The following is an 11212-nucleotide window of genomic DNA, read 5'->3' on the forward strand; positions in this document are numbered from 1 at the left end:
CGTGAAAGACGCATGAATCTTGTCACCTGGAATAGTCTGCTGAGCCTGGATACTGTCAAACAAAAGCCTTTTCAAAATATGCAACTTTACAACTAGCAGGAAAACAGCATCAACAAAGTATATGAGAAATATCAATAATATAAAGTAATATCTGTCATAATGATCATATGAACTGTGTGGTGAGTGGACACATTTCTGCAATATTCAGAGGAAACGCTGGGAACAAAAGCTCTTAAACATTTGACCGATTAAGATACATACATAGTTTGTAAAAATAAAAGAGATAATTAATGATTATTTTTAGAAATACATTGAGCTCCTTTTGTGGTGGAGGGTTCGCTACCTGCTTGTCCCAACAGAGATGTTTTGCCTGGAGTATAGTTTTTTCATAACATGTATCTTCATTGGTAAAACAACATGCATTTTACTGTGAGTGGACTCGCCTCTGACATTTAAAGGGCCCATCTCATGCAAAATCAGCTTTTCAGAGCTTTCTACCTTCTAAGAGTGATGTGTCGGCCGTGTATATGTCGCTGAAGTGGTTTTTAGATTGATTCGGCATTTTTTTAGCAAATTGCAGCGTATTTCTGCCACCCTCCCATGTGACTAAAGCTGCTACAACGATGACATGGCCAGCTACACCTATGACGCGTTTGACGTAGCAGAAGGCACTTCGCATCCGCCCCCGTCCCCCACTCTCTGTTTCTGTGGGCATCGGCTGACAATTCCTACATGAACACCAAAACAAAAGTGACAGCAAAAGCTAATTGTTCTACACTGCAGTGAACATGATATAATAAGTTTATCTACTAGCGCTTATTAATACTTTACCAATCAGTAATGTTCAGCTGATGTCGACGCGGTGCTTGCGCTTCGTGCACCTCCAAGTCCTCGTCCGATTGCAGGTCCAACACATGCGGCTGAACACGCTGTATCGCCATGATGAATAAAAATTTATTCAAACCACTATCAGGGTGCACGCCTGTCTCCCCCTCCCTCCCTGAGATGGGCGGAGGAAGGGCGACTCACTCAGAGCCTACATCACGTTTGGAGGGCGGAGCCTGTGCTTTCTCAGGACGGGCGGGGGGATGAGCAATAGTCGGTCTTTCACAGTTCCTGGTCTGTGATGTCTCCAAGAAATCAGTAAGATTTCATAACTATTGTGTAATGGATGTTCCAAAATCCAAATTGTGTTTGTATATGTGCAGAAGATACAATATGAAAAGAGTTATTTTGCATCAGATGGGCCCTTTAAGTTGAACTAGTGACACCTGTTTGTTTCCAACAAGATAGATAAGTTTAATGCCCTACAACGTATGATTCTTGTCAAAGCAATAAAACTGGCTTAAAGACAAGCTGGTAGCTGACTCGCTACCTGAAAAGTTATTCTGTCCACCTTTCAAATTCATTATCATGGCCATATCACAGAGGAAATCTAATTTATATAACAGAAAAATTCATATAAATTCTGAAATTAGTTTGAAAATACAAGAGCTTATCCCAGCGTCTCTTCTGTCAGTGACATTATCAAATGAGAGGAAAAATCGTACATATTGTAACATATTTTGTATCATAAACATCACCTGCATCTTCCAATGAATCCTGAAAATAAAGAAAATAGGAGCCGCGTGATTCCGGACTTCCTGCATGAACCTCATAGAGACAGTAGAAGTAGCACTACTGCCACAGACCGGGACCAGGACTCAGACCAGCTCTAAATCAGGAGGGGATGTGAACCTTTAGTATTATTTTTAATTTTATCACAGATTGGAATGTAAACATCCAGGTTTCAGTTTTTGTTTACATGTACTATGACCACACAACGGTTCAGATACATTAATTTTTTAAATACCTGCGCTGTCTTTCTCACTTCAGTTTCATCTCTGGGTGGGACAGAAGGATCTAGACTATTACATGTTTAAAAGCTAAACATGTGAGGCAGTGGGGCCTTTAACTGTTGCATCTGCCTTAACCATCAAGAGAAACTGATATTATACACCTCTAGTTGTCAGGAGATGGCGCCATTTAGGCCATTTGGGTTTGTGAATGAAACATGTTCAAAGGCAAAAGATACAGTATATTGTGCTTTTTTGGGCATTTAGAATTAAACTATAACATACAACAATGAATATTTAACTTTATGTGAACTGTAAAGAGCAATGCTGGACTAAAACGGCTTCATAATAGAGACGGGTCCATTGACTTCTGCTCCAAACAGAACTGCATCATAGTGGCATTTTACTTCACGCAAGACAAGACCGGATAACTCAAACATGAAGCAACTGAAATACAACGCAGAGTTCTGTAACTGAACACTCTTACATGATTAAAAGCTCGTAAAAGTTTATGTGGTCCTGGTCTAGTCCTGGTCTGGTCGTGGTCGGGGCATGGTCTTTGTTCTGGTCTGGTCCTGGTCTGGTCCTGGGCGGGTTCAGGCTTTGATTTGGGCTGAACCTGGTCCTTGTCTGGTCTTGGTCTGGTTTGGTCTAGTTCAGGTTTGGTCCTGGTCTAGTCCTGGTTTGATCCTGGTCTGGTCTTGGTCTGGACCTGGTCTGATCCTGTTTGGTCCCATCACGCAGAGCTTTGGTTCTGCTTTTGCATGGGCTTTAGTTTTTCCTGTTTCTGATTTGTCTGCACCAAAAAAGATTTTTGTCAAAACGACAGAAAAAGAGACACACAAGATACAAGACCTGTTAGGCCCTGGTTTAATCCTGGTTTAGACTCAGTTTAGACCTGGTTTAGATCTGATTTAGACCTGTCATAGTTCTAGTTTTGGTCTTGTGGGTCTGCAGTTGCATGTGTGATACCGTTGTAGGTATATTAAGACTCCACTCTCTTGCTGTAAACATTCTTTTGCCTGTTCATTATATTTTACTGATAATTTATACTTATTAAATTATTATTTTTATGTGTGTTATTGTTTAATATGTCATACATATTTATTGGACAGATTAAAAATGAGCAAATCCTGTGTTTCTATTAAGGACAACCACACAATGCTGTTTTCAAAACTATTTATTTTAATTATTGTGCCATTTATTGTAACCTGAAAACATCAAACGTTATGTGTTTTTTGCCTCAAAGTGTGTTTTCAGTTTTCATGATCTATAGAAAGAGAAATGTGTCCTGTGTAAATTGTTGCAGTCATTTATTTTCAGTTCAGTTTAAAGTCAAGTCTAGAGTTGCTGTAGTCGTGGTTCAGACCAGATTTAGCCTTACATTAGACTTAGTTTTAGTCTTGTTAGTCCTGTTTATTTCCTGGATTGGACAAGAATCCGAGCACTGTTTCCAGGTTTATCTGTTGTGAGATTGTTTCTGGGTTTGTTTGTTTTTTCATTTAGTTTTTTTTTTTTTTTGTATTTGTATAACAAAGAATCTTTCCAGATTTTGAGTTATTTGTTGCAGACAACAGAGTGGAGTTCCATGAACAGATGAATAGATGAATGAAAACACTGTCAAAGCACAGAGTGTATATTCCATTCCACAATAAAAACTACAGGACCCAGAATGCATTGTGCCTCTTTTTCCTCTCTTTTGACTGTATCCTGTATTTTACAAAGAAATACTATTACTTTCTTCAACCAAGACACACTGAAACAATCCTCCTTTTCTTTGGGACCATGATCTAGAACAGTTCTTAAAGTGGGCATCAGGACCTGCCGCGATCTTCAGTCATAATTGTTTATGTGCCACACACGCCGCACACGCCGCACACGCCGCACACACTGAGGGGCCCATTTATTCATCAAGGTCAAACATTACAGGTGCAAACTAAAAACAACATATGCAGTTTGTGGACGGTCTTTGCTGAAATCTGTGACATTTTGTTGATGCATAGGAGGAGGATGATGATAATAATGAAGATGATGATGATTATGGTACTGATGATGATGATGATGATGATGATGAAGATGATAATGGATGATGATAATTGTTTTTACTGCTGCCGCTTTTTGCTCATTTTACTCTACATTTTATTTCTGACCCACGAATATAATAGCATGACCAGGGATGGAAGGTGATAAAGTAAAAGGAGCAAAGCACTGTACTTAAGTATATTTTTTAGGTCTCTGTACATTATTTAAGTACATTTTACAGTGTATACTTTTTACTTTTACTTCAGTACATTTGAGGGCAGGTATCTGTACTTTCTACTCCACTACATTTTTGAACTGGACTCAAAAATAAAAGTATTTTTCATTACAGCTTTAGACTTGCTGAAAAGGATGAGGTGTTCATTTTTAACACATTCATAATTTCATGCTGCGTCGGCAATGATGCGGTTGCTGTATCGAACTATTGTGGTGAAGAGGAAGCTGACTCGAAAGGCAAAGCTCTCGATTTTACTGCTCAATCTTCATCCCTACCCTCACCTATGGTCATGAGCTCTGGGTAATGACCGAAAGCACGAGATTGCAGATACAAGGATAAGGAGCTCAGTCACACGGGAGGAGCTCGGAGTAGAACCGCTGCTCCTTCGTGTCTAGAGGAGCTGGCTGAGGTGTTCAGTTTCAGGACAGACCCAGGGTTGGAGGGACTATGTCTCTGGGCTGGTTTGGTAATGCTTTGGGGTCTCCATGGAGGAGCTGGAGGAAGTGTCCGGGGTGAAGGAAGTCTGGGAGTCCCTGCTTAGACTGCTGGCCCAGCAACCCAGCCCTGAATAAGCAGAAGAAAATTGATGGATAGCCTTCATAATTTGAGCAAACACAAATATACAAATAAAAACAGCTAGAAAAAAATGTATACACTTGTTTTTGATGAAAAAAATTACTACATGTGAAGCCTTATAAGTAGGGATGTAACAATAACCAAAATATCGTGATATCGTGTCATCAAAGTTCTCACAATAATATCGTGGACCATCACAATATCTCGAATTACAAGTCTAAAGGACTATATAGAACATAGAACTACATAGACCATGATCCTTTGCTCCATTTCAGTGCAAACTACAAGAAGAAATAACAGTTCTAAGCAGTTTTAAGTTTTAGTTCTTTGGATTAAGTTTTTCAAGGCATTTTCAGAGGAAAAAGTCGCATATCAACAGCTTTATAGGCCTCTACAAAATATTGCAATGGCACATGATGTCTCTGAAAGGTTTCGCAAACGCTGCTAAGACTGAAGCAACCAGAATCAAAGCCTTGTATTTCTCATGCTTCACCTTTATTCTGGGGTTTGGCGGTTTGAACCAGCTTCCTCTTCCCCTTGTCTTCATCTTTATCTCCGTGTTTGTGCGTGTGAGCTCTTAGACTCCCTCCTGCACTCAGCTGTTCTAATCCCGTCCTCCGCCAGAGTCCCACATGGAGTCCATCAGGAGCTGTCTGCTGTGGCTGCTGCAGGTGCTGATTCGGCGCTGGTTCTTTCTCTTCACTCTGTTCTGTCTGTACTACTACCACATACGACTGGAAAAAGATATGAACTGTTATTGTCTGTCCCAAGCGAGGGACTGCCGGGTTTACCTCCTGGCCCCTGCTCTAATTCTGACTGTGGTCCAGCTCTGCGTGGACCTGGTTTTTGCTCGAGGTATGAGATATCTCTACGGACGTGGCCAAGGTATGTCTGTCACACTCAAAATAATATCATGAAGTACACACTGTTTTTTCTTTGCTGAATACTACAACACTTTACTTTTTCCCTTTTTTTTTTTAATTTTAAGAACATTTTGAGCTCTTGTGCAACAGAAAAACATTCCAGATAACAAATAACATTAGCCTATAAAATTCTTGCTCTCAAAATGCATTAGTGGGATCTAGTGCACTGAATAAGTGAGAGGTGGTTTCATTTTTCAGTTCGCAAAATGTACAGTTTGAGTCCATTGTCCTTCTAAGATGATTCTTCAATGGATAACAGTGATGTAGAAGTTTGTAGCAGATTTCCCTTTCCTTGTTGGTGATGAGATATTTGTGAGGTAATGACTGTACATTTTTCCATGGAATATTGTCAATAGAGTCGGGCTGTTAACAGCGCTCGAGTAGGACTCTGTTTGGGAGGTGCACTTGTGGTGACAGTCGCTCTTTTTCCGAAGCGACTCATTATAAGGCAAGTTTAAATGAAGATGAAGCCAAGTAAGTTCCTTTTGAAAAGTTTTTTTAAAGTTTGGTGCGCAGCGTCTTCACTCACGCCTGCTCAAGCCGACATCTTCAGGTGCGGTCCTGTCCTGCCGCTTCCCCAGTTTAGGCTCCTGGTTCCACTAATGTCATCACTCTGTTACAGCCAATGAAATAGCAGCAGGAGTAACCCTATCGTCATATCACTGAATACATCTCAGAACATCTAATAAACAAAATGTGAACTAAAACGTGTTTTTAGTTCACTATGCTATTGAGTTTGGAAAAATATTGGAATAAATAAATATTTTTGTTGATTAAAATAAAATGTCAAATATTGGTAGGGACTATTTTGCCTTCCCCAAATATTGGTTGTGACATGTCCCCACCTTCCCTATGCAAACCTACGCCCTTGAATAAACAAGTGTAGGAGTTAGTTCGTTAGTTAGTTGGTTTATTTTCGGTCAGTTGACACAATCATGAATTATATTACAATAATTTATGAGTAACAAAAAAAAATTACACACACATATATATATTAACATATAGAATAGGACACAATACACGATGGCAGAAAATCTATTTACAGACAAAATATTAAAAACTAAATAAAGTTAAAAGAAGGTCACATTGTTTTGAATTATTTTAGCAGCAATTAACACTGTGTTTTCATGATACTTTACAATGATATCGTGCTGTGGTGCTTTTCCTGTATGCCTATGGCTGAATGTTTGGCAGTTACCATGGTGACATAATGCACACATGAACAATAACTACCAAAAAAGTTTTAAGATAAACTGAAAAATACAAAATTTATTTATTTGAACAACACATTTTCAGGAGTCTGTGATGAATAGGAGTGTTCATGGTCCTGTTTATTTTTATTTTTTTGTCAGATTCAGATTTTTTTAGAGAAATAATTGTATCTGTGTGAATGTTCAATGTGACAGGTGCGGTGCGGGCTAAGGTGCTCCCGGTCCTGATCAGGCGGGTGCTGGAGGCGAGCTTCGTGGGGCTCCTCTGGGTGCAGTCGCTGCTGTTGGACGCCGACTGGTACATCTGCTGTGGGCGAGGAAATATCCGCTGTGGCATCTACCCCTACAACGATATTTTCAATCAGAGACCGAGTTATGATGAGATCAAAAACGAGTCCCAGGTGAGAACTAAACCATGTTCATATAAAGAGACAGAGAGAGAGAGAGAGAGAAACACACACACGGAGAGAGAGAGAGAGAGAGAGAGAGAAACACACACAGAGAGAGAGAGAGAGAGAGAGAAAGAGAGAGAGGTAGAGACAGAGAGAAAAAGAGAGTGACAAAGAGACAGAGACGAAGAGACAGAGAGAGAGAAAGACAAAGACAGAGAGAGAGACAGAGAGAAAGAGACAGAAAGAGAGAGATAGAGACAGAGAGAAAAGAGAGGGAGAGAAAAAGAGAGTGAGAACAAGTCCTAGTGAGACAAAACAAGGATGAAACCATATCCAGAGAGACAGAGAGAAAGAGACAGAGAGTGAGAAATAGAGATAAAAAGAGAGAGGGGAGACAGAGGGAGAGAGAGTAAGAGACAGAAAGAGAGAGAGAACAAGTCCTAGGTGAAAACTATACCAGGACTAAACTGTATTCATAGAGAGAGACCAAGATACAGAGAGAAAGAGAGAGAGAGAGGCAGAGACAGAGAGAAAGAGACAGAGAGAGAGAGAGAGAGACAGATAAAGAGACAGAAAAAGAGAGAGAGAGAGACAGAAAGTGGGAAATAGAGAGAGACAGAGAGAAAGAGAGAGAGAGAGAGACAAAGACAGAGAGACAAAGAGACAGAGGGAGAAAGAGACAGAAAGAGAGAAAGAACAAGTCCTAGGTGAAAACTATACCAGGACTAAACCATATCCATAGAGAGAGACCAAGATACAGAGAGAAAGAGAGAGAGAGAGAGGCAGAGACAGAGACAGAGAGAAAAAAAGAGCGACAAAGAGACAGAGACAAAGAGACAGAGAGAGAGAGACCTAGAGAGAGAGAAAGAGACAGAAAGAGAGAGAGGATAGAGGGAAAGAGAGAGAGAGAAAAAGACAGAGAGAAAGAGAGAGAGAGTGAGAAATAGAGAGAAAAAGAGAGAGAGACAAACAGAAAGAGAGAGAGAATAAGTCCTAGGTGGGGGTGGGAGTATTAGATGGATAGAGTAACATTAGGCCCATTCAAATATGTGGTTTGTATTTGGGAGAAGTGAAAGCGAATCAAAAACAATGAGGGGAAAAAAGTAAGTATGTTTTATTATTTATATAGCACTTTTCAGAGACATATGTCACAAAGACAAAAAAAAAAAAAAAAAGTGAATTTTTTGCATATTGACAGAGAAGCACAGTTTGTTTCAAAATAATTTCACAAGGATCACCTCAGGCCTCCTCCCAGGAAGTGACTGTAAGTCTGGACTTTCTCAGATCTTTCATTCAGTAACGCAAGAGGAACAGGCAATAGAGGAAAATTCTACTGTGTGAACATCACCTGGTTCTGGTTTAACGGTGACAAAGATTAGTAATGTACCTCAAGTAAGTAAGCAGCAGGTCTTATTATGAGTCTAAACTAACACAAATTACTTTTAATGTTAAAGGTAAAGCTGAAATCCTCGTGATAACCTTATGAGGACAGATACTGCTGACTGAATATTCCACAGTATGTCATTAAAGACCTCTACCTTATATTTATTCAATTACAGGTGGTTTTATATTTCAAAAATACTTGCAAAAACAGGCATTTTACTGTGAGCAGGGTCGTCTCTCCACAGATCTGATCTGAACATTCCAAACAAAGGAATAACATCTCCATGGGGGAAAGCATTTGACAGACCCTCCAATAAAAAACACAATGCACCTTCAACTTTTTTATCCATTTTAAGATTTTACAAAGCCAAAACAAATTAGACAAAGAAAATAAACAAATTTAAAAAAGACAATTCGTATCAAATGTCTCTCAATTGGTAAACACCTCCATCCATCCATTTTCTTCCACTTATCCGGGGCCGGGTCACAGGGGCAGAAGTATAAGCAGGGACTCCTAGACTTCCTTCACCCCAGACACTTCCTCCAGCTCTTCTGGGGGGACCCCGAGGCGTTCCCAGGCCAGCCTAGAGACATACCGTATTTTCCGCACTATTAGGCGCTCTGGATTATAAAGCGCACTGTCATTGAATGGTCTATTTTCAAACTTTTTTCACAAATAAACCGCACTGGACTTTAAACTGGATGGCTCAGTCAGACTTTGTTTGGCGCGTTCACAGTGACTCTTGGCTTTGTTCAGTTGTGGCGTGTAGGGAGGGTGCTGTCTGGGGACCATTGGATTGTCGCCGTGTTCGCAGTGACTCAGTTGTTCAGTTGTGTCTAGAAGTGGCACATTAGATTCGCTTTTTCAGTTTGTTCCTCCATTCCATTCCTCGTCCGCGTGGAGTGATGAGTGTGGCTGTGGGTGTTTTTCGCTGTGTGGTCGCTGTCTGCTCCGTGTGTATTTGCGTGCACTGCGGGTTTGTAGTTTACTGAAGTTGTGCTGGGACACCCGAGTGGAATCACACTCTGGATTGTGGGGTGCACAGTCCTGTTTTGATGAGGCTGGAGGCTTAAGAGCACGCCCAATAGTAAGGAAAATATGGTAGTCCCTCCATCATGTCCTGGGTCTTCCTCAGGGCCTCCTTCCCATCTCCTCTAAAATATTTGAATCATTTAGAATAAATTATATAACCTCTCGTACCTGAGATAAAAATACAGAGTTTAGTGCTTTTTTCTCGCTGTTTCCCAGTGCTTATTTTTGTATTCGTAATCTGCCATGTTTATTTTGACCGCCCATGTGTTTCTTTCACCTGTCAATCACGCCCATCAGAAATCACATAGACAAGATACTTTTCCAATTCACAGTCAGAATAGAATAAAAACGCCAAAAGGTGAACACTTTCTTCAAATAATCATAAACCTATCCTCTATCCTCAGGTGATCGGACTCCTGCTTGTGCTCTCGATGTTCCTCGCAGGGGCCATCTTGTCTTGGCTGCCATGGGAGCGCTGGTGCTCCTTTGCCTCTTCTGATTGGTCAGAGGCGGTGCTGGAGGAGGTTGAGCTCACGATGGGTCAGCAAATGAGAACCATCGCTCGAGAGCAGCTCCGAGCCAAAGTGGACCAATCAGGAGCCGACTGGAGGAAGTGGGAGGAGCTGGAGAAAGAGTTGCTTCTTTCCCAAACCAAAGCACCGACCGAAGTTCAGACCTCGGTTCTCATGAGCTCCCTTACCAACGCAGATGGTGTATAAAATAAAACTAGTGAAAGATACACAAGGATCAAACCAGGAGGAGGTCAGGACTGAAGTGAGTCCAAACAGGTGGACAAAACCAAACTAAACCATGACTGAACCAGATCTAACCAAGCACTGAACCAGAACTATACCCAGATCTGAAACCAGGCTAAATCTGCTCATTGTCAACTTTTATTTACTTAGCCTTTTAACCTTTTTATGAATGTTTAATGGATCAGATTAAATTCCATTTTTCATTTTGTGTGTAAATTACTAAATTAATTAATTCAGTAAACTTGTTGAGGATGAATGGTGGAAGTATGAGTAGTGATTCTGGCTCAGATTTGGACTCAGATGCCCATAGATGGAAACTTATAGTGAAACATTGTTGTAGTCCTGCAAGTGCATTATCCCTCTGTACCTCTGGATGCACACCAATGTACAATTCTTATTTTATCTATTCCCATCTCAAACAGACATTAAAGTTGTGCTTTCTTCCGAAACCAAGATTTGTATGAATGGAATCATTGTTAAAGGCCTGAATGCTTTTAAGATAAGATAAGATAAGATAAGATTTGAGTCTTGTCAAAAAACAGGACAACACAACACAAAGCACCACATAAACAAACACCATAGAACAGAAACAGATACGAAACCAAGTATGACCACGAGTGATGCACCAACAGGACTTTTAAAACATTCTTTACAGGCAAGCCCTTTGCATTCTTCTTTTCTGTTAATAATAGCACACTCCCTAAACCTATGTGCAGTTTTAATTGCACATTCCCTAAACCTATGTGCAGTTTTAATTGCACATTCCCTAAACCTATGTGCAGTTTTGATTGCACATTCCCTAAACCTATGTGCAGTTTTAATTGCACATTCCCTAAACCTATGTGCA

The 11212-nt window shown here is 40.4% G+C and overlaps 1 protein-coding gene across 1 annotated transcript; it reads left to right on the forward strand.

Annotated features, from left to right (window-relative positions):
- Positions 1–5142: 5142 nt before the first annotated feature.
- Positions 5143–10814, forward strand: LOC110157993 (uncharacterized). The gene is made up of 3 exons (XM_020922409.2): positions 5143–5553; positions 6998–7203; positions 10015–10814. The coding sequence occupies exons 1-3, from the start codon at positions 5301–5303 to the stop codon at positions 10327–10329; spliced, it is 774 nt and encodes a 257-aa protein (XP_020778068.1). The 5' UTR covers positions 5143–5300; the 3' UTR covers positions 10330–10814.
- The last annotated feature ends 398 nt before the right edge of the window (positions 10815–11212 follow it).

Source organism: Boleophthalmus pectinirostris, unplaced genomic scaffold, assembly GCF_026225935.1.
Source record: "Boleophthalmus pectinirostris isolate CB_2022bp ecotype Guang Dong unplaced genomic scaffold, ASM2622593v1 HiC_scaffold_8, whole genome shotgun sequence".
Taxonomy (NCBI): Eukaryota; Metazoa; Chordata; class Actinopteri; order Gobiiformes; family Gobiidae; genus Boleophthalmus; species Boleophthalmus pectinirostris.

Excerpts from the sequence above, each read along its gene's own strand:
- LOC110157993 (XM_020922409.2), top strand. The coding sequence starts at position 5,301 with ATGGAGTCCATCAGGAGCTGTCTGCTGTGGCTGCTGCAGGTGCTGATT. Across the intron at positions 5,554-6,997 it reads TCTCTACGGACGTGGCCAAG|GTGCGGTGCGGGCTAAGGTG; the intron begins GTATGTCTGTCA and ends TCAATGTGACAG. Across the intron at positions 7,204-10,014 it reads AGATCAAAAACGAGTCCCAG|GTGATCGGACTCCTGCTTGT; the intron begins GTGAGAACTAAA and ends CTCTATCCTCAG.